The following is a 24895-nucleotide window of genomic DNA, read 5'->3' on the forward strand; positions in this document are numbered from 1 at the left end:
AGGGTTAAAGGGCCACTAAACCCAAAATATTTCTTTCATGATTCAGATAGAGAATACAAATTTAAACAACATTACAATTTACTTCTATTACTTATTTTGCTTCATTTTTTAGATATCCTTAGTTGAAGAAAAAGCAATGAACATGGGTGAGCCAATCACACGAGGCTTCTATGTGCAGCAACCAATCAGCAGCTACTGAGCATATCTAGATATGCTTTTCAGCAAAGAATATCAAGAGAATAAAACAAATGAGATAATAGAAGTACATTAGAAAGATGTTTAAAATTGCATTCTCTTTCTAAATCATGAAAGTAAAAATGTGGGTTTCATGTCCCTTTAAGGCTAATAAGGATATTATTTTGAAAGCTGCTGATAAGGGTGGCAGCATAGTGGTGATTAGTTACAAAGATTATAAGAATGAAATAATGAGGCAATTAAATAATGCAGATAATTACATGTTGCTAAATAGAAATCCCACTATTGAATATAAAAAAGAACTGGATAGTATCCTAGCATTGTGTGTGCAAAATGGTTGGATAAGTGAGGGGCAAAGAAATAGTAAGTTTACTGAATGGCCAAAAACTCCAGTTTTGTATGTACTGCCTAAAATTCACAAATCCCTACAGGCATCACCAGGAAGGCCTATAATCTCTGCAATGGAATCTTTAAATCAACCAGTAGCGAGTTTTATAGATGAAATACTACAACTTAGTGTTAAAAAGATCCCTTCTTATATAAAAGATTCTGGTCATTTTATTGAAACACTAAAAGAGGTTAACATGGAGAACGGTGATTTTTTTTGTTTGTAACTCTTGATGTTTCTAACTTATATACATGTATACCCCATGAGGAGGGGATATAGGCAGTAAGGGAGAAACTGATACAGGAGGGTGAATATAATGGTCCCCCTATTGAATATGTGGCATTGTTGCTACATTTTATTTTGCATAAAAACTACTTTAAATTTGATAGAGACATTTACTTGTAACAGATGGGAATGGTTATGGGGTCTCGAGTAGCCCCCAGCTATGCCAATATTTTTATGCACCCACCATTATGAACAGAAACACATTTTCTCTCATCCTAAATTTGCACAGTATGGTAAATATTATAAACGCTTCATTGATGACGTTTTCTTTCTCTGGTATGGCAATAAGGATGAGCTGAGAAATTTGATTGAAGAACTAAATTGAATTCCGAGTCCCATTAGATTTGTTGAACAAGGGTATGAGTGAGCAAAAGACTCCCAAAGGGAAACCATTAGATTTGTTACCAAATGAGACTCTGAACACATTGAGTTTCTTGATATATAATTATTTAAAGGGAGTGACAGTTTGGAGACAAGGGTATACAGAACGGCAACTGACAGAAATAGAATGGTTAGATTTGAGAGTTTTCACCCCATGATTTGTTAAAATCAATGCCAAGGGCACAAATGCTTAGGGCCAAGAGACTGACATCAGTTGAAGGGGAGGTAGAGACGGCAGTGACTGAGATGGAAAAATACTTCTCAGACAGGTGTTACCCTAAAGAAATGTTAGAAGAGAGTAATGCAAGTGTTCTAGTACAGGGGACAGTACAGATGACACAGAAAAAAAGGTGGGGACAGGTTGTATTTAGTGACTGATTACACCTCTGACACTTGGAATATAAGGAAGGCTATTATTGATAAATGGAAGATTTTGCAGGCAGATGAGAGGTTGGCACCGATAGTTGCGAATATCCCCATATTCTCTTACAGAAAAGGTAAAAAATATTAAAGACCTATTGCTTCATGCATATCCAGTAGAGAAATATGAGAACAGGAAACCCCACTTTTATTGAGGGACTCTGGAGTATTTTGCTGCCATGGATGTGTGACATGTGACAACCTGATTTTAGGTGACACATTTTCACACAGCCATTCAGGAAAGAGATATAAGATTAAATATCCTCTTAATTGTAACTCTAAATATGTTTTTTACATCATCAAATGCCAGTGTGGGGATATTTATGTAGGGAAAATGGAGTGTATGCTCAAAAAGAGAATAGCACTCCACAGATCAAGTATCAGACAAGCTATAGAAAAAGGTAAAACAGACCAGTTGGTTGCTAAACATTTTTTGGAGAAGGGACAAGCTTACGATGTAGCCCAATTGACCATATACCCCTATCAAAAAGGGGCGGGGGTAGGAAGAAAATGTTGTCATAAAGGGAGGCCAAGTGGATCTATGAGTTAGACACAGACACCCTAAGGGCCTGAATAATTATTTGTCTCTGACTATCTTTCTTTGAATATAATGAATATGGGAAAATGCATTAATATCTACTTAGGTGATTTTGAAAATGTGAAATGCCCATTATATATATATATATATATATATATATATATATTATATATATATATATATATAATATATATATATATATATATATATATATATATATATATATAGTTATACATACACAAATAAATATTCATGAGTAATTTGAGGAATCACTTCTTTAAGATTGCCTGGGATAAACATTAGGCTGTCCTAGAACTTGATAAGTTTATACTTTTAGGAAATATTGGGCAGACTTATTGGGCCTAAGGTTCTTATCTGCCATCAAAATCCATCGGCTAGATTACGAGTTTTGCGGTGGGCTGAAAAAGCAGCGTTAACATGTATTAACGCTGCTTTTTCACTACCGCTGGTATTACGAGTCTTGCAGGTTTAGGGGCACCGCACACTTTTTTGGCCTTACCGCAAACCGACTTATGTAAAGTATGTAAAACCTTTTTTTCTATGGGACTTCCATAGCGCTGGTATTACGAGTTTGTCCTGGAAGGCCAAAAAGTGAGCGGTACAGCCTATCCCGACAAGATTCCTAACGCATTCTAAAGTCAGTAGTTATGAGTTTTACACTACAAAGCTGTAGCAAAAAACTCATAACTAAAGTGCTAAAAAGTACACTAACACCCATAAACTACCTATTAACCCCTAAACCGAGGCCCTCCCGCATCACACACACTATAATAAAATGATTAACCCCTAATCTGCTGCTCCAGACATCGCCGTCACTAGAATAAGCATATTAACCCCTAAACCGCCGTACTGTCGCCTCGCAAACACTAGTTATATATTATTAACCCCTAATCTGCCGCCCCTAACATTGCCACCACCTACATTATACTTATTTACCCCTAATCTTCTGCTCCGGACATCGCCGCAACCTACATTATATTTATTAACCCCTAATATGCTGCCCCCAACATCGCCGCCACCTACCTACATTTATTAACCCCTAATCTGCGGTCCCCTATGTCGCCGCCACTATTCTAAATTTATTAACCCTTTAAACCTAAGTCTAACCCTAACACCCCCTAACTTAAATATAATTTAAATAAATCTAAATAAAATTACTATAATTAACTAAATTATTCCTATTTAAAACTAAATACTTACCTATAAAATAAACCCTAAGCTAGCTACAATATAACTAATAGTTAAATTGTAGCTATCTTAGGTTTTATTTTTATTTTACAGGCAAGTTTGTATTTATTTTAACTAGGTAGAATAGTTATTAAATAGTTATTAACTATTTAATAACTACCTAGCTAAAATAAATACAAATTGACCTGTAAAATAAAACCTAACCTAAGTTTCAATAACACTACACTACAATTAAATAAATTCCCTACATTAAATACAATTAAATAAATTAAATTAGCTAAATTACAAAAACCCCCCACTAAATTACAGAAAATAAAAAACAAATTACAAGATATTTAAAATAATTACACCTAATCTAATAGTCCTATCAAAATAAAAAAAGCCCCCCCAAAATAAAAAAAACCCTAGCCTAAACTACCAATAGCCCTTAAAAGGGCCTTTTGCGGGGCATTGCCCCTAACTAAAAAACCTAAGCTCCACATTGCCCTGAAAAGGGCATTTGGATGGGCATTGCCCTTAAAAGGGCATTTAGCTCTATTGCAGCCCAAAGCCCTAACCTAAAAAATAAACCCACCCAATACACCCTTAAAAAATCCTAACACTAACCCCCAAAGATTCACTTACCGGGAGAAGTCTTCATTCAAGTGGCATGATGTCCTCAACGAAGCCGGCAGAAGTGGTCCTCCAGACATGCAGAAGTGGTCCTCCAGACGGGCAGAAGTCTTCGTCCAGATGGCATCTTCTATCTTAATCCTTCCGACGCGGAGCGGCTCCATCTTCAAGACATCCGGCGCAGAGCATCCTCTTCAAATGACGTCTTGTTCGGAATGAATATCTCTTTAAGTGACGTCATCCAAGATGGCGTCCCTTAGATTCCGATTGGCTGATAGAATTCTCTCAGTCAATCGGAATTAAGGCAGAAAAAATCCTATTGGCTGATGCAATCAGCCAATAGGATTGAACTTCAATCATATTGGCTGATCCAATCAGCCAATAGGATTGAGCTTGCATTCTATTGGCTGATTGGAACAGCCAATAGAATGCCAGCTCAATCCTATTGGCTGATTGCATCAGCCAATAGGATTTTTTCTACCTTAATTCCGATTGGCTGATAGAATTCTATCAGCCATTCGGAATCTAAGGGACGCCATCTAGGATGACGTCACTTAAAGAGATATTCATTCTGAAGAAGACGTTGTTTGAAGAGGATGCTCCACGCCGGATGTCTTGAAGATGGAGCCGCTCCGCGTTGGAAGGATGAAGATAGAAGATGCCGTCTGGATGAAGACTTCTGCCCGTCTGGAGGACCACTTCTGCCGGGTTCATTGAGGACATCTTGCCGCTTGGATGAAGACTTCTCCCGGTAAGTGAATCTTCGGGGGTTAGTGTTAGGATTTTTTAAGGGTGTATTGGGAGGGTTTATTTTTTAGGTTAGGGCTTTGGGCTGTAATAGAGCTAAATGCCCTTTTAAGGGCAATGCCCATCCAAATGCCCTTTTCAGGGCAATGGGGAACTTACGGCTAGATTTAGAGTTTGGCGTTAGCCGTCAAAACCAGCGTTAGAGGCTCCTAACGCAGGTTTTGGGCTACCGCTGGTATTTGGAGTCTTGTAGGTAAGGGTCTAACGCTCACTTTGCAGCCGCGACTTTTCCATACCGCAGATCCCCCTACGCCATTTGCGTATCCTATCTTTTCAATGGGATCTTCCTGAGTCTTGGCTGAAGTGAGCGTTAGAAATCTACCAACAAAACTTCAGCCGCAGAAAAAAGTCAGTAGTTAAGAGCTTTCTGGGCTAACGCCGGTTCATAAAGCTCTTAACTACTGTGCTCTAAAGTACACTAACACCCATAAACTACCTATGTACCCCTAAACCGAGGTCCCCCCACAATGCCGCCACTCGATTAAATTTTTTTAACCCCTAATCTGCCGACCGCACACCGCCGCCACCTACGTTATACTTATGTACCCCTAATCTGCTGCCCCTAACACCGCCGACCCCTATATTATATTTATTAACCCCTAATCTGCCCCCCACAACGTCGCCGCCAGCTACCTACAATAATTAACCCCTAATCTGCCGACCGGACCTCACCGCTACTATAATAAAGTTATTAACCCCTAATCCGCCTCACTCCCGCCTTAATAACCCTATAAGAAATAGTATTAACCCCTAATCTGCCCTCCCTAACATCACCGACACCTAACTTCAAGTATTAACCCCTAATCTGCCGACCGGACCTCATCGCTACTCTAATAAATGTATTAACCCCTAAAGCTAAGTCTAACACTAACACCCCCCTAAGTTAAATATAATTTAAATCTAACGAAAAAAATTAACTCTTATTAAATAAATTATTCCTATTTAAAGATAAATACTTACCTGTAAAATAAACCCTAATATAGCTACAATATAACGAATAATTATATTGTAGCTATTTTAGGATTAATATTTATTTTACAGGCAACTTTGTATTTATTTTAACCAGGTACAATAGCTATTAAATAGTTAATAACTATTTAATAGCTACATAGTTAAAATAATTACAAAATTACCTGTAAAATAAATCCTAACCTAAGTTACAATTAAACCTAACACTACACTATCAATAAATTAATTACATAAAATACCTACAATTATCTACAATTAAACCTAACACTACACTATCAATAAATTAATTAAATACAATACCTACAAATAAATACAATTAAATAAACTAACTAAAGTACAAAAAATAAAAAATAACTAAGTTACAAAAAATAAGAAAATATTTACAAACATTAGAAAAATATTACAACAATTTTAAACTAATTACACCTACTCTAAGCCCCCTAATAAAATAACAAAGCCCCCCAAAATAAAAAAAAATGCCCTACCCTATTCTAAAATTAAAATAGAAAAGCTCTTTTACCTTACCAGCCCTTAAAAGGGCCATTTGCGGGGCATGCCCCAAAGAATTCAGCTCTTTTGCCTGTAAAAAAAAAAATACAATACCCCCCCTCCCAACATTACAACCCACCACCCACATACCCCTAATCTAACCCAACCCCCCTTAAATAAACCTAACACTAAGCCCCTGAAGATCTCCCTACCTTGTCTTCACCACACCGGGTTCACCGATCGGTCCAGAAGAGCCTCCGATGTCTTCATCCAAGCCCAAGCGGGGGCTGAAGAGTGACGTCCATCCTCCGGCTGAAGTCTTGATCCAAGCGGCAAATGAAGAAGTCCATCTTCGGGCAGAAATCTTCATCCTATCCGGGCAGAAGAGGACATCCGGACCGGCAAACATCTTCATCCAGGCGGCATCTTCTATGTTCTTCCATCCGATGACAAGCGGCTGATTTTGAAGACCTCCGGCGCGGATCCATCCTCTTCGTTCGACGTCCAACTGAAGAATGAAGGTTCCTTTAAGGCAGTGATTTTCAACCTTTTTTTTGCCGTGGCACACTTTTTTACATTAAAAAATCCTGCGGCACACCACCATCCCAAAATTTTACAAAATCACACATTGTAGCCTAATACAACATATACAGTGTATATATATATATGTATATATATATATATATATATATATATATATATATATATAACATAATTTATGCTTACCTGATAAATTTATTTCTCTTGTAGTGTATTCAGTCCACGGGTCATCCATTACTTATGGGATATATTCCCTTCCCAACAGGAAGTTGCAAGAGGATCACCCAAAGCAGAGCTGCTATATAGCTCCTCCCCTCACATGTCATATCCAGTCATTCGACCGAAACAAGACAAGAAAGGAGAAACCATAGGGTGCAGTGGTGACTGGAGTTTTAATTAAAATTTAGTTCTGCCTTAAAAAAGACAGGGCGGGCCGTGGACTGACTACACTACAAGAGAAATAAATTTATCAGGTAAGCATAAATTATGTTTTCTCTTGTTAAGTGTATTCAAAGCTAAAGTACACGGATGATGGGAGGGACAAGGCAGGAACTTAAACGGAAGGAACCACTGCCTGAAGTACCTTTCTCCCAAAAACAGCCTCCGAAGAAGCAAAAGTGTCAAATTTGTAAAATTTCGAAAAGATGTGAAGCGAAGACCAAGTCGCAGCCTTGCAAATCTGTTCAACAGAGGCCTCATTCTTAGGACATAATGATGGAACAACAATCTCTTGATTGATATTCCTGTTAGAAACTACCTTAGGTAAAAACCCAGGTTTAGTACGCAGAACTACCTTGTCTGAATGGAAAATCAGATAAGGAGAATCACAATGTAAGGCAGATAACTCAGAGACTCTTCGAGCCGAGGAAATAGCCATCAAAAACCAAACTTTCCAAGATAAAAGCTTAATATCAATGGAATGAAGGGGTTCAAACGGAACACCTTGAAGAACTTTAAGAACCAAGTTTAAGCTCCACGGCGGAGCAACAGTCTTAAACACAGGCTTAATCCTAGCCAAAGCCTGACAAAAAGCCTGGACTTCTGCCAGACGTTTGTGTAAAAGAATAGACAGAGCAGAAATCTGTCCCTTTAACGAACTAGCAGATAAGCCCTTTTCTAAACCCTCTTGTAGAAAGGACAATATCCTAGGAATCCTAACCTTACTCCATGAGTAACTCTTGGATTCGCACCAATATAAATATTTACGCCATATCTTATGGTAAATTTTTCTGGTAACAGGTTTCCGTGCCTGTATTAAGGTATCAATAACTGACTCCGAGAAGCCACGCTTTGATAGAATCAAGCGTTCAATCTCCATGCAGTCAGCCTCAGAGAAATTAGATTTGGATGGTTGAAAGGACCCTGTATTAGAAGGTCCTGCCTCAGAGGCAGAGACCATGGTGGACAGGACGACATGTCCACTAGGTCTGCATAACAGGTCCTACGTGGCCACGCAGGCGCTATCAGAATCACTGATGCTCTCTCCTGTTTGATCTTGGCAATCAGTCGGGGCAGCAGCGGAAACGGTGGAAACACATAAGCCATGTTGAAAACCCAAGGGGCTGCTAGAGCATCTATCAGCGCCGCTCCCGGGTCCCTGGACCTGGATCCGTAACGAGGAAGCTTGGTGTTCTGGTGAGACGCCATGAGATCCAGTTCTGGTTTGCCCCAACGATGAACCAGCTGAACGAACACCTCCGGATGAAGTTCCCACTCCCCCGGATGAAAAGTCTGGCGACTTAGAAAGTCCGCCTCCCAGTTCTCCATGCCTGGGATGTAAATCGCTGACAGGTGGCAAGAGTGAGACTCTGCCCCTTTGTAAAAAATTCTCGGGGCCGTAGCTAACCCGAAGGGAAGAGCTACAAACTGGTAATGCCTGTCTAGAAAAGCAAATCTTAGGTACCGATAATGATCTTTGTGAATCGGTATGTGAAGGTAGGCATCCTTTAAGTCCACTGTGGTCATATACTGACCCTCTTGGATCATGGGTAGGATGTCTTTAACACAGTCAAACACACTGTCACAGGTCTGCTGTGACTGATTACCTCCCTCAAAATGACTTTTGAAATCCCCTGAGCTCTCTAGAGACGTCCTGGGTCATGCAGGAAGAAGCAGGAAGACTGTGACTGAATTTTTACTGCGCAAAAAAAGCGCTAAAATAGACCCCTCCCACTCATTATTACAACAGTGGGAAGCCTCAGTTAACTGTTTCTATGCAGAAATATAAGTCAGCCATGTGGAAAAATTCATGCCCCAATAAATTTTATCACCAATGTACCTCACAAAAACGAATAAACATGCCAGTAAACGTTTTCAAGATCCTTTTTAAAGAGTATGTATTGTTATTGATAAGCCTGCTACCAGTCGCTTCTACTGCAGTTAAGGCTCATTACATTACTTCAGTATTAGCAGCATTTTCTAAGTCAAATTCCATTCCATAGAAAATTACTTTACTGCACATACATTAATCAGCCTGATACCAGTCGCTATCACTGCATTTAAGGCTTTACTTACATTACTTCGGTATCAGCAGTATTTTCTTAGTCACTTCCATTCCTTAGAAAAATATTTTACTGCACATACCTTATTTGCAGGAGACCCCGCACGCTATTCCCTTTCTGAAGTTACCCCACTCCTCAGAATGTGCGAGAACAGCCAGTGGATCTTAGTTACTTCTGCTAAGATCATAGAAAACGCAGGCAGATTCTTCTTCTAAATACTGCCTGAGAAAAAAACAGCACACTCCGGTGCCATTTAAAAATAACAAACTTTTGATTGAAGAAATAATTAAGTATAAAACACCACACTCCTCTCACGACCTCCATCTATGTTGAGGGTTGCAAGAGAATGACTGGATATGACATGTGAGGGGAGGAGCTATATAGCAGCTCTGCTTTGGGTGATCCTCTTGCAACTTCCTGTTGGGAAGGGAATATATCCCATAAGTAATGGATGACCCGTGGACTGAATACACTTAACAAGAGAAATATATATATATATATATAGTTGCGGCGTGTAGAGCCGGCACTAGACACGTGTTGTGGTGGGTGTGGGTCCTTCCAAGTGTGAACACGGGTCGGGGAAGTGAGCTGCCGCTGCGCTGTTACCCTCAGTCATCATGTCACTCAAAATAAAAAAATGGCCCAGAATAAAAAACAAGCAAACTTTTAAAAATGTCACACTGTTGTCAGTCTGCCGCGGCACACCTGAGGATCTCTCACGGCACACTAGTGTGCCACGGCACACTGGTTGAAAAACACTGCTTTAAGGGACGTCATCCAAGATGGCGTCCCTCGAATTCCGATTGGCTGATAGGATTCTATCAGCCAATCGGAATTAAGGTAGGAAAATTCTGATTGGCTGATGGAATCAGCCAATCAGATTCAAGTTCAATCCGATTGGCTGATTGGATCAGCCAATCAGAATGAGCTTGCATTCTATTGGCTGATCGGAACAGCTTTAGGGGTTAATAAATTTAATAGAGTAGCGGTGAGGTCCGGTCGGCAGATTAGGGGTTAATACTTGAAGTTAGGTGTCGGTGATGTTAGGGAGGGCAGATTAGGGGTTAATACTATTTATTATAGGGTTAGTGAGGCGGGAGTGAGGCGGATTAGGGGTTAATACATTTATTATAGTAGCGGTGAGGTCCGGTCGGCAGATTAGGGGTTAAAAATTGTAGGTAGGTGGCGGCGACGTTGGGAGCGGCAGATTAGGGGTTAATAAATATAATATAGGGGTCGGCAGGGGTTAGGGGCAGCAGATTAGGGGTACATAGCTATAAGGTAGGTTGCGGCGGTGTACGGAGCGGCAGATTAGGGGTTAATAATAAAATGCAGGTGTCAGCGATAGCGGGGGCGGCTGATTAGAGGTTAATAAGTGTAAGGTTAGGGGTGTTTAGACTCGGGGTACATGTTAGGGTGTTAGGTGCAGACTTAGGAAGAGTTTCCCCATAGGAAACAATGGGGCCGCGTTAGGAGCTGAACGCTGCTTTTTTGCAGGTGTTAGGTTTTTTTTCAGCTCAAACTGTCCCATTGTTTCCTATGGGGGAATCGTGCATGAGCACGTTTTTGAAGCTGGCCGCGTCCGTAAGCACCGCTGGTATTGAGAGTTACAGTGGCGGTAAATTATGCTCTACGCTCCTTTTTTGGAGCCTAAAGCAGCCATTCTGTGAACTCTAAATACCAGTGGTATTTAAAAGGTGCGGCCAGAAAAAAGCATGCGTAGCTAACGCACCCCTTCTAACGCAAAACTCCAAATCTAGGCGTTAGTTTTTTTTTAGTTAGGGTATTATTTGGGGGGTTGGTTGCGTGGGTGGTGGGTTTTACTGTTGGGGGGGTTGTTTGTATTAATTTTTTTTTCAGGTAAAAGAGCTGATTTATTTGGGGCTATTGGTATTTTGGGGGGGGCTTTTTTATTTTGATAGGGCTATTAGATTAGGTGTAATTAGTTTAAATATCTTGTAATTTGTTTTTTATTTTCTGTAATTTAGTGGGGTTTTTTGTGATTTAGCTAATTTAATTGTATTTAATGTAGGGAATTGATTTAATTGTAGTGTAGTATTAGGTGTTATTGTAACTAAGGTTAGGTTTTATTTTACAGGTCAATTTGTATTTAGGTTGCGGCAACATTGGGGGAGGGAGATTAGGGGACAATAAATATAATGTAGGTGTCGGTGATGTCGGGGGCGGCAGATTAGGGGTTAATAAGTGTAAGATTAGAGGTGTTTAGACTCGGGGTTCATGTTAGGGTGTTAGGTGTAAACATACATAACTTTAGTTTCCCCATAGGAATCAATGGGGCTGCGTTACTGAGATTTACGCTGCTTTTTTGCAGGTGTTAGACTTTTTCTCAGCCGGCTCTCCCCATTGATGTCTATGGGAAAATCGTGCACGAGCACATACGACCAGCTCACCGCTGACTTAAGCAGTGCTGGTATTGGAGTGCTCAACGCTCACTTCTTGTCTTTTAACGCTGGGTTTGTAAAAACCCGTAATACCAGCGCTGTAGGTAAGTGAGCGGTGAGAAAAAAAACTGCACGACACACACATTTTTTTCCAATGAATGATAAACATAAGAAATTGGCACTTGTCCGCTGCAATGTCTTAATAGTCCGGGACTATACAAACACACACACATACATATACTGTACACGTGCTTTGAGCCCTTCCCAGTACAGAACTTTGTCATATACAATATCAATTCAACTCACTTTATTTCAATAATAAACCTTTACATTTAGTATGTATAAATATGAGTGAAATAATTTATTTTTATATATTATACATGTGTTTAGTTATGCATATATTTAAGAATAAAAACTTCACTCCAGGCCTCCAAAAGTACAAAACTTTTTCAACAATATTTGCCATGTTAATATTCTCTGGTAAACTTTTTTTTTTACAATTCACTTGTAATCCCAGATTGAGTGCTATTTAGTGCAGGGTCGTGCTAAAGAAAATGCACTCTGCGCTAATGGTTGCACTATACTGGTTATCTAGGGCTTCATGCATGACACAGAGAGCGCTATACTGGTTATCTAGGGCTTCATGCATGACACAGAGAGCGCTATTATCACTTATTACACTTGTATTAAAACTGGTGAGTTAAGTATTGTGCTTGAGCACAATCCAAAATACTGCTTTAAAATATTGTGCTTTTTGAGACCTGCAAGAAAAATGATGAACTCTTGCTATTTTGCACAACAAAACATGTGTATTTATGTATGTGTGAAGAGTTTTATGTTGAAGTTTCATTGAAATAGTATAGCACAGAACTAAAGGAAGAACTCCACTACTTTATCACATATTTTGCCATCCATAGGCTCAGTGCTTGAGCGTTTACTGTTATGAATTTTACTGTGTGCCTCTATAGTAGTCTAATATGGACTAAATTAAGTGTGGAGCTTTAAATACACAGTTAAACACTTTATTAAGCGGAGCCATCCTGGATCCCATCCTGCGCGGAGCATCCTCTTCATACAGTCCCCACCATACACTGAAGCTTCAATGCAAGGTAGCCGTTTCAAGATGGCGTACCTTGCATTCCTATTGGCTGATTTGATTCTTCAAATTCAAATCAGTCAATAGGATGAGAGTTTCTGAAACCCTATTGGCTAATTTGAACAGCCAATAGGATTTCAGTAGCTCTCATCCTATTGGCTGATTTGAATTTGAAGAATCAAATCAGCCAATAGGAATGCAAGGTACGCCATCTTGAAACGGCTACCTTGCAATGAAGCCGCCGGGATGAAGATAGAAGATATCCTCAAGATGGATGAAGGTGTCGCCGCCTGGATGGAAATGGATGCCCGGACTTCAGGAACCGTGAGTAGATATTCTGGGGTTAGTGTTAGATTATTTTTTTTTGGTGGGGGGGGGGTTTCAGATTAGGGTTTGGGCAATTTGAAAAAGAGCTAAATGCCCTTTTAAGGACAATGAAAAAGAGCTGAATGCCCTTTTAAGAACAATGCCCATACAAATGCCCTTTAGGGACAATCGGTAGCTTAGGTTTTTGTTAGAGTTAGGTTTTTTTATTTTGGGGGGTTGGTTGGGTGGTGGGTTTTACTGTTGGGGGGACTTTGTATTTTTTTACAGGTGAAAGAGCTGTTTAACTTAGGGCAATGCCCTACAAAAGGCCCTTTAAATGGCTATTAGTAGTTTATTGTAGGCTAGGGGGTGTTTTTATTTTGGGGGGGCTTTTTTATTTTTATAGGGCGATTAGATTAGATATAATTATTTTTATTTTTTATAATTTCGTTTATTTTTTTTGTAAGCTTAGTGTTTATTTTTTTTTGTAATTTTAGATTTTTTTATTTTTCTCGTAGTGTTAGGTTTTTTTTAAATTTGTAATTAAGATTTTTTTAATTGGTAGTTTTTTAATTTTATTAGAATAGTAAGGTTAGGTTAATTTATAGTTTAATGGTAGGTTTATTTTTATTTCACAGGTAAGTTTTTATTTATTTAAATATAGTTATATTGTAATTTTAATTTAAAGTTGGGGGGGTGTTAGGTTTAGGGGTTAATAGTTTAATTTAGAGCTTTGCAATGTGGGGGGCCGGCAGTTTAGGGGTTAATAGGTTTATTTAGTTGCAGAACTGTGGGGGGCTGGCGGTTTAGGGGTTAATAGGTTTATTTAGTTGGGGAGATGTGGGAGGCCGGAGGTTTAGGGGTTAATAGGTTTATTTAGTGGCTGCGATGTCGGGGAGCAGCGGAATAGGGGTTAATAACTTTAACTTTAGTGTCGGCAGATTAGGGGTGTTTAGACTTGGGGTTTATGTTAGGGTGTTTTTCCCATAGACATCAATGGGGCTGCGTTACGGAGATTTTTCATTCCGCACATAAGGTGTTAGTTGTTTTTTTTTAACACTCTCTCCCCATTGATCTCTATGGGAAAAAGCGTGCATGAGCACGTCAAAGCAGCCCTTGGCTTTTGTGCGGTATGGAGCTTAACGCCACCATATAGCACGCACAAGGAGGCTTTTCAGTAACTAGTAATGAGAGCGCTATGTAGAGTAAAATAAGGCAACTTTTTTGCCGTTTGTTTTGCAGCCTTTTTATCTAGGTGATTATCATTTAAAAAGTGACATCCCTTAATAGAATTTCACTATCTTTACAATCTGTTGTAAAGACTGAACAAAAGTAATCATATAGGCCTAGATTTGGAGTTTGGCGGTACCCGTGAAAACCAGCGTTAGAGGCTCCTAACGCTGGTTTTAGGCTACCTCCGGTATTTGGAGTCAGTCAAAAAAGGGTCTAACGCTCACTTTTCAGCCGCGACTTTTCCATACCGCAGATCCCCTTACGTAAATTGCGTATCCTATCTTTTCAATGGGATCTTTCTAACTCCGGAATTTAGAGTCGTGGCTGAAGTGAGCGTTAGAAATCTAACGACAAAACTCCAGCCGCAGAAAAAAGTCAGTAGTTAAGAGCTTTTTGGGCTAACGCCGGTTCATAAAGCGCTTAACTACTGTGCTCTAAAGTACACTAACACCCATAAACTACCTATGTACCCCTAAAATGAGGTCCCCCCACATCGCCGCCACTCGATTAAATTTTTTTAACCCCTAATCTGCCGACCGCCACCTACGTTATAATTATGTACCCCTAATCTGCTGCCCCTAACACTGCCGACCCCTGTATTATATTTATTAACCCCTAATCTGCCCCCCACAACGTCGCTGCCCAGCGCACCGCACCGCTACTCTATTAAATTTATTAACCCCTAAAGCTAATTCTAACCCTAACCCTAAGACCCCCCTAAATTAAATATAATTTTATTCTAACGAAATAAATTATCTCTTATTAAATAAATTATTCCTATTTAAAGCTAAATACTTACCTGTAAAATAAACCCTAATATAGCTACAATATAACGAATAATTACATTGTAGCTATTTTAGGATTAATATTTATTTTACAGGCAACTTTGTAATTATTTTAACCAGGTACAATAGCTATTAAATAGTTAAGAACTATTTAATAGTTACCTAGTTAAAATAATAACAAAATTACCTGTAAAATAAATCCTAACCTAAGTTACAATTAAACCTAACACTATACTATCATTAAATTAATTAAATAAAATACCTACAATTACCTACAATTAAACCTAACACTACACTATCAATAAATTAATTAAATACAATATCTACAAATAAATACAATTAAATAAACTAACTAAAGTACAAAAAATAAAAAAGAACTAAGTTACAAAAAATAAAAAAATATTTACAAACATAAGAAAAATATTACAACAATTTTAAACTAATTACACCTACTCTAAGCCCCCTAATAAAATAACAAAGACCCCCAAAATAAAAAAATGTCCTACCCTATTCTAAATTACTAAAGTTCAAAGCTCTTTTACCTTACTAGCCCTGAACAGGGCCCTTTGCGGGGCATGCCCCAAAGAATTCAGCTCTTTTGCCTGTAAAAAAAAACATACAATACCCCCCCCCCAACATTACAACCCACCACCCACATACCCCTAATCTAACCCAAACCCCCCTTAAATAAACCTAACACTAAGCCCCTGAAGATCATCCTACCTTGTCTTCACCATACCAGGTATCACCGATCGTTAAAATAAATAATAAATAAATATTAATCCTAAAATAGCTACAAAAAATAGCTACAAAAATAATTATAATAATATAATTATAATTTATATTGTAGCTATATTAGGGTTTATTTTACAGGTAAGTATTTAGCTTTAAATAGTAATAATTTATTTAATAAGAGTTAATTAATTTTGTTAGATTTAAATTATATTTAAGTTAGGGGGGTGTTAGGGTTAGGGTTAGACTTAGCTTTAGGGGTTAATACATTTATTAGAATAGCGGTGAGCTCCAGTCGGCAGATTAGGGGTTAATGTTTGAAGTTAGGTGTCGGCGATGTTAGGGAGGGCAGATTAGGGGTTAATACTATTTATTATAGGGTTAGTGAGGAGGATTAGGGGTTAATAACTTTATTAGAATAGCGGTGCGGTCCGCTCGGCAGATTAGGGGTTAATAAGTGTAGGCAGGTGGAGGCGACGTTGTGGGGGGCAGATTAGGGGTTAATAAATATAATATAGGGGTCGGCGATGTTAGGGCAGCAGATTAGGGGTACATAGGGATAATGTAATTAGCGGCGGTTTACGGAGCGGCAGATTAGGGGTTAAAAATAATATACAGGGGTCAGCGATAGCGGGGGCGGCAGAATAGGGGTTAATAAGTGTAAGGTTAGGGGTGTTTAGACTCGGGGTACATGTTAGAGTGTTAGGTGCAGACGTAGGAAGTGTTTCCCCATAGCAAACAATGGGGCTGCGTTAGGAGCTGAACGCGGCTTTTTTGCAGGTGTTAGGTTTTTTTTCAGCTCAAATAGCCCCATTGTTTTCTATGGGGGAATCGTGCACGAGCACGTTTTTGAGGCTGGCCGCGTCCGTAAGCAACTCTGGTATCGAGAGTTGCAGTGGCGTTAAATATGCCTCTACGCTCCTTTTTTGGAGCCTAACGCAGCCTTTCTGTGGACTCTCAATACCAGAGTTATTTTAAAGGTGCGGCCAGAAAAAAGCCAGAGTTAGCTACGCGGGTCGTTACCGACAAAACTCTAAATCTAGCCGTTAGACAGTTTGCTAATTGTTTATATGCTTCCACTACTCTATCATCCGTCTAAAGTCTTACTATCGCTCAGTTTTTTTTCTCTTTTCACTGATAGGTTTTGTCATAATTTTTTAAAAAAATTTTGTGCTATTTTCTCTTTCTGCATCAGCTTTAGCATTTCTAATTAACTGCTTTGTCATCTTTTATTGGCTTCTCCATTTTTCCCTATCCTCTTCTGAACCAGTGAGTTTGAATTTTTTATAGACTGTCTTTTTTGTCTTAACTGCATGTGCTACTTTCCTTGAAAACCCTATTGGTTTTCTATTACTTTTACAAAAAAGCTTAATACAGGGCCATATTACGAGTGGTGCACAAAGAGGGTGAACGCGATTGCGAGATTACAGTGTATGTTTACGCTCAAATCCATATTACAAGTGGCCTGCTGCTTAAATTAAAGCAAATGTTTTATGCAAATTCGCTGCAATTTACACTCCTCATATTTTCTATGGGCTGGGTTGAGTGGCAATGTCCGCTTGTATTACAAGTTGAAAGTAAATGTGATTTAATATGCAAACTTTTTTATGTGACCTGAAAGTTTGTGTAAAGAGTTTGACCGGGGGGGGGGGAAGTTGCACTTAACTACACTATTAACCCCTAGACCGCTATATAGCCCATCACAAAGTACCTCTCTACTCTATTAACCCCTAAACTGTTACACCTCGACATCGCAAAGTACCCATTACACTATAAACCCCTAAACTGCCACACCCCACCCCGGATTTTAAATTTTTTATTAAAAACAGGGGCACTTTAATTCATCAAAATTTACATTTCACTCCTGTTGTGAAAAAAACTTACCTTTTAATCTAGTCGCAAAGCCTCTTCATGGGTCTAAAATGAGGGATCCGGCTTCCTCCAATCACGGCTTCGAATCAGACACTGATTCCCCGGGGGCGGGAGACGTGATTGAAGGATGACCGATCCATCATTTCTGACGTCAGAAATGGCTTGCAACGACCGGAGGAAGCTGGAGCGGCTGTTAAGTTTAAAAGGTAAGTGTTTTTTCACAACATGAGTGAAATGTAAATTTTGATGAATTAAAGTGCCCCTGTTTTTAATCAAATTTTTAAAATCCGGGCACTTTTGCATAAAAATTTACATTCACTTTAGCTTCTAAACTGTCACAACCACCATCACAAAGTATCCACTAACATCTAAACCATTTAACCATCTAACCCCCTAACACCCCTACCCTAAGTCACCCCCTAAACAACCTAACATTACATAAAAAAACTAATTTTGAATGCAAGCTACCCCTTTATATATTGACTGATTTTCATTTTCAAATTCACATCAGCCAATAGACCACCGCCACCAGGATAGAAGAAGAGCACTGCAGTTGGCAGTCACATAGGAGCCGGATTAAAGTTTGGCGAATACCATATTTGGGGTTTAGTGGTAGGCTTTTGTTTTCCTGTAATGGTTGTTTTTTATTTTCTGTATTTTTTTGTTTTTGTTTTATATATATATATATATATATATATATGTATGTTAGTTTTATTGCCAACTTAGGGGGTGTTAGGCTAGAGGTGTTCAGGGGGTTAGATGTTAGTGGGTACTTTGCAATGGGGGTGTGGTGGTTTAGGGGTTAATAGTGTAGCAGCTCCTACGTGATTGCCAACTGTGGTGCTCCTCTACTATCCCGGTGGCGGTGGTCTTCTATCCTCATCCATCGTTTTTTACTTTGCGATGTGGGGGTGTGGCAGTTTAGAGGTTAAAATTGTAGTGGGGTACTTTGCAATGGGCTATGTGGTAGTTTAGGGGTTATTAAAGTAAGGGAATTATAGCGATTCAGGTTAGTGCTCAAGTATGGGTGTTTTTTTCTGCTTTTCTTGATACATTGAAATAGGAGTAAATTAGAAAGTTGCTTAAAATTGCATGTTCTATCTGACTCATGAAAGTTTAATTTTGACTAGACCAATAATTTAATTTAGCAACCGGTACTTCCCAGTCTTCATCAGGCATATTGTAGTCCCCCTCTGCTATAATCTTGGCCTTCATTGTAATTCTGGATATTTCATCAATTAATAGTTGATCTGATGGTTCTTTCTGCAGTGGAGGCCTATATACCACCCTATTCTAAACACCTGTTTTCCTTCCATTTCTATAGTTACCCAAACACTTTCTGCATTTCTACAATTTCATAGACTTGATTCTGATAAAGCTCAAAATTAAAATGCATTTCAGTTTTGAATAGAAGCAATGTTGCCTTGCACATGTATTAGCAAAATGATTCTAATAAAAGGTTTCAATGCTGTATTAACAGTTTGTACTGTGCACAGATCATGTATACATACATATGCCCATACACCTGCATTAAAACATCAAGGCCTGTTCGGAGAGCATATATATGCTTCATATTTCTTCTAAACATTCTTGTTTACATAGCTTTTCTATAATCACATTTTCAATATAGGTGGAAATAAAACAGACAACATCAGCTATTTCAAATGAAAAAAGTTAAATGAGCTATTTGTAAATAGTTTAATACACTTCAGTCGGTAATATGGATCACTGGAAACAAATTAAAGGGCGTAGGGGGCCATAGTACACTGTCCCTTTAATTAAGCCAAATGTATTAAGAATACACTTTTTTTATAACCTGGTATTGAATAAATATTTAAAATATTATGAATGTTAATACATTTAAACTCTGCACCAAAAACATTTGTTTTTAAGTTATGAATCTGTAAACATACAAACCTGGTAGTGAAGACTCCCAATTCCTCCATACAAGCAAGCAATGCGGGAACCTCTAAATCTTTAGAAAGGTTTGACGATTGTCTAACGTGCTTCCCAGTCATCTGAAAGACAGTTAAGACACTGTGAGTACCTCAGAACATCATCCAGATTAGCTGTGTGTACAAACCTGTGTTGTTTCCTGTTATAAAAAACAAGTGATGAGAAATCAAGCAAACTTACTTTTAATCCTTAAAGGGACAGCCTACACCACACTTATACTTATTCCTAGTGGTCAAGACACCCCGACAAGCCTCCTGAATCTGTTTCCACATATTACAGCTTGGACATTATACACAGATTTTTCAAATCTTTTATTTCTCATTTGGCAATTTAGAAATGGCAGCCAAACTCCTCCCCTAGCTTGCATGCTCCGGTCGGTATGTATAGCTCCAGCCAATGACAACTGTCAGAACTGTGAGACACGCTCACAACATTTTGCGCATGGATCTGAATCCACATTATTCAGAGCTACGTGCAGAAAACCACTAGATGGAGAAGGTGGAGGAGAAGGGAAGAGTTTGGTGGCGATTTCTAAATGGACAAATAAGGAAAAGATTTGAAAAATGAATGTGTAGCATCCAAGCTGCAATATCATATGTCTTTCTGTCAGTCTATCATCTGTCTGTCTGTCTGTCTATCTATACCCACAATAATTATACAGAGCAGCATGTATATTATTACCATCACTTTAATATACTTTTCACTATAAACTGTGCACCAGGGGAGTCTGTCTGTTAAGTTCGTCTGCTACTGCAATTGACCAAAACATTATAGAATAGCCAATAATTAAAGGGACAGTCTAGGCCAAAATAAACTTTCATGATTCAGATAGAGCATGTAATTTTAAACAATTTTCCAATTTACTTTTATCACCAATTTTGCTTTGTTCTCTTGGTATTCTTAGTTGAAAGCTTAACCTAGGAGGTTCATATGCTAATTTCCTTGAAGCCCACCTCTTTCAGATTGCATTTTAACAGTTTTTCACCACTAGAGGGTGTTAGTTCACATATTTCATATAGATAACACTGTGCTCGTGCACGTGAAGTAATCTGAGAGCAGGCACTGATTGGCTAGACTGCAAGTCTGTCAAAAGAACTGAAATAAAGGGGCAGTTTGCAGAGGCTTAGATACAAGATAATCACAGAGATTAAAAGTATATTATTATATCTGTGTTTGTTATGCAAAACTGGGAAATGGGTAATAAAGGGATTATCTATCTTTTAAAACAATAAAAATTCTGGTGTAGACTGTCCCTTTAAATATACTATGTATCTGATGAAATCATAAAACCGTCAGGCAGTTTACAAAACTATCAGCTTTCCCTTTTCAATCACCAAATTACTGCAGCAGTAAGTTCTTCGTCACAATGGTGGGAAATATCATGCTGACTCTTGTATGGGTAGCTCTTTATTAAATTCTATAAGAAAAGAAGCTAAACCTGGAAGTTCCAGTAAGTTACAAACAAGTAGAAAATATCTCTCTAACGGCTAGATCACAAGTTTTGCGGTTCCTGTTAGTACTACCATTCAATTTGATAGGCTTACTTTCCTTTAACTTACTACGTGCAAGTAAATTCTTCAAAGTGGTATTTTTTCTGTATACCACATTCGGTCTTGTATCTAGGTCATTTTTTAACAAAGGGTCCCCTTTCAGGATAGGTCAATATTTGTACAGTATTTTTTTACACTAATTATTACTTCGCCATATGTTGTCATAAACTTTACGGTCTGCCCTTCATGTATGCATGACTTATCTTTTTGTTTATTTAGTAAAAGTTCCCTATCGGCTTACTTCATCCATAATTTGTGTAATATGTTATTTGAATATCAACTTGTTCTTTAAAACTTCTGCTTCTTTATTATAATCACTCATTTTAGAACAATTTCTTTTGATCCTTACAAATTGGCTTTTAGGTATATTTCTAACCCATTTCTTATAATGACCACTAGTGGCATGTACTGTTGCTATCAACTGATTTCCTGTAGTTCTTTGTAAGAATTCTATTGTCGTCTACAAACACCAATAGATCAAGAAATTCAATTTCTTGTTTTTTGAATATTACCAACAAATTTCACATTAAAACAATTGGAATTTATAAAATCAATAAAATTCAAAACTTCCTTCTCAGAACCATCCCATATTATAAAAACATCATCAATAAAACATTTATAAAAAAATTAAATTACGTTTAAAAGGAACATCGTTCCAAATAAAATTATCTTCAAAGAAACCCATAAATAAATTGGCATATAATAGGGCAAAAACCCGTCCCCATCGACGTGCCACATATATGATGGTAAAAATCATTTTCAAACATAAAATAATTATGTTCCAAAACATATTAAATACAATATTCTAAAAATGTAATTTGATGATCCAGAAACATACCCCTTTCTTTAAAAAAATATGCACAGGCCTCAATTCCAGTGTTGAATGACAGTGTATAATGAGGTAACATCACAAGTGATGAACCTCATCCCACGGCGATGGGGACAATATTTGCCCCATCGTATGCCAATTTATTTATGGGTCTCTTTGAAGATAATTTTATTTGGAACGATGGTCCTTTTAAACATAAATTATTTTTTTATAAAAGTTTTATTGATGATGTTTTTGTAATATGGGATGGTTCTGAGAAGGAAGCTTTGAATTTTATTGATTTTATAAATTCCAATAGTTTTAATGTGAAATTTGTTGGTAATATTCAAAAACAAGAAATTGAATTTCTTGATCTATTGGAAATCAGTTGATAGCAACAGTTTATTACATGCCACTAGTGGTCATTATAAGAAATGGGTTAGAAATATACCTAAAAGCCAATTTGTAAGGATCAAAAGAAATTGTTCTAAAATTAGTGATTATAATGAAGAAGCAGATGTTTTAAAGGACAAGTTGATATGCAAATCACATAATGGGGAATATCTTACGTAAATTATGGATGAAGTAAGCCGGATATATAGGGAAGTTTTTACTAAATAAACAAAAAGATAAGTCATGCATACATGAGGGGCAGACTGTAAAGTTTATCACAACATATGGCGAAGGAATAATTAGTGTAAAAAAATACTGCAAAAATATTGGCCTATCCTGAAAGGGGATCCTTTGTTAAAAAATGACCTAGATACAAGACTGAATGTGGTATACAGAACAAAATACCAATTTGAAGAATTTACTTGCACTGCACCTAGTAAGTTAAAGAAAAGTAAGCCTATCAAATTGAATGGCAGTACTAACAGGAACTTTCTAAGTTTAAGAGGCACATATAGATGCCACAAAGCAAGGTGCCCTACGTGTAAATGTATTGATAAGGAGAGATCAAGTTTTAGATTAAAAACAGGACAAGAGTTTCAAGTGAAACAATTTATCACTTGTAACAGCATGTATGTTGTTTATTTATTAGAGTGTAGCTGTGGACTGAAGTACGTTGGCCGCACAAAGAGGTGCTTATCAAAAAGGTTTAGCGAACACATTTATAATATAAAAAAACACACTTAAAACATAGTGTACCTATTCACTATTTTCAGACACATGCATGTGATCCCAAATGCTTGACTGTGGAGAGTATTAAAATAGTAATGCCCAACACTAGAGGTGGTAATATTTTATTGGGGTCTATATAAATTGATATTAACCAGGGATATTGATATGGTCAAGGAGGGTTATGTACCTCAACTCTATTTTTATTTAATTTTATCCCTTTAGTATAGTCATAGTGTAGTGACATTGAGGTCATCTATTAAATGTTTATATAGGTGGTTGGTATATATTAATAATTGTTTTAAATAATAATTTTTAGGATAAATTAATTTAACAGCAATATGTTATTCATTCTCTTGAGAAAGCGCCCAGTAGGGGGCAAGAAACGCGTTGAGGCAGTGATCCTTGAGCCCATGTGTACGGACTTTGCTTGAGCAGGATCAGCTGTTGATGTCACACGCCGACCGGGTACATCGACTGCCTGCTTCCTGTGAGCCTTTGTCGACCACATAAGGACTCGTTTTTACAGTGATTTTAATGAAATCTTTATGTGAATTTTCATATATTCTATATTGTGAGTACCTGGAATTTTCTTCGCAATAAATATTTTGTGTAACAAACGATATTACACTATCTGGGGATCTCAATTCTTTCACAGATTGCGCTTTTCCTTTGGGAGTGAAGTGACCTATCTAGATATGCCTTCAACAAAGAATAACATGAGAATGACGCGAATTTGATAATAAAATTAAATTGGAAACTTTTTTTAAAATTGGATTCTTTATCTCAATCATGAAAGAAAATATTTGGGTTTCATGTCCCTTTAGTACAACAACTTTGTATTTTGCCCAATTTAGCTCTGAGTTTTCTAGCTATAACAACTACAAAGCACCCTTCTAACTTTTTAAAGGGACATGAAAGTGATTTAGAAAGAGCATGTCATTTTAAACAACTTTCTAATTTGCTTCTATTATCTAATGTGCTTCATTCTCTTGATATCACTTGCTGAAAAGCATATCTAGATATGCTCAGTAGCTGCTGATTGGTTGCTGCACCTAGAGGCCTTGTGTGATTGGCTCACACATGTGCATTGCTATTTCTTCAACAAAGGATATCTAAAGAATTGAGCAAATTAAATAATAGAAGTAAATTGGAAAGTTGTTTAAAATTGCATGCCCTATCTGAATCATGAAAGTTTAATTTTGACTAGACTGTCCCTTTAAGGTTAATCCTGCTATATATATTTCCCTAATTGATTTTTCTGACAAATTTCAAATATAAATTACATTTTTTTTTCAGACCACTGTATCATGTGACAGCCATCAGCCAAATACACACACACTCATGTATACACTGTGAATTCTTGCACATGCTCAGTAGAAGCTGGTGTCTCAGTGTGGATATAAAAAGACTGTGTGCACAATATGATAATAAAAGTAAATTGTTAAGTCTCTTAAAGCTGCTTGCATTATCTTAATCACAAACATTTAATATTGATTTTGGTGTCCCTTTAAAAACAATGGCAGCAAACAAGATGCTAATTTGTTTTATAAAAGGTTTACAGTTGGTTAATATCGTCTCTACTCCTTTCACAATACATTTGCATTTTATAAATCTTTATTTTTCCTTTGCATTCTCTGATGTGCAGTAGTTTTCTATTATTGTAATTTCATTGTAAAATTCATTGAAAGGCAAATGCATC

At 37.7% G+C, this 24895-nt stretch overlaps 1 protein-coding gene across 1 annotated transcript in view; it reads right to left on the bottom strand.

The window, feature by feature from the left end:
• Positions 1-24895, bottom strand: part of EXOC3L4 (exocyst complex component 3 like 4) — a 333013-nt gene that overhangs the window by 148165 nt on the left and 159953 nt on the right. The window contains exon 6 of the mRNA XM_053706598.1: positions 19678-19778. Within this exon, the coding sequence (XP_053562573.1) occupies positions 19678-19778 (101 nt within the window). The remainder of the gene's footprint in view (positions 1-19677; positions 19779-24895) is intronic.

Source organism: Bombina bombina, chromosome 1 (genome assembly GCF_027579735.1).
Source record: "Bombina bombina isolate aBomBom1 chromosome 1, aBomBom1.pri, whole genome shotgun sequence".
NCBI classification, from domain to species: domain Eukaryota; kingdom Metazoa; phylum Chordata; class Amphibia; order Anura; family Bombinatoridae; genus Bombina; species Bombina bombina.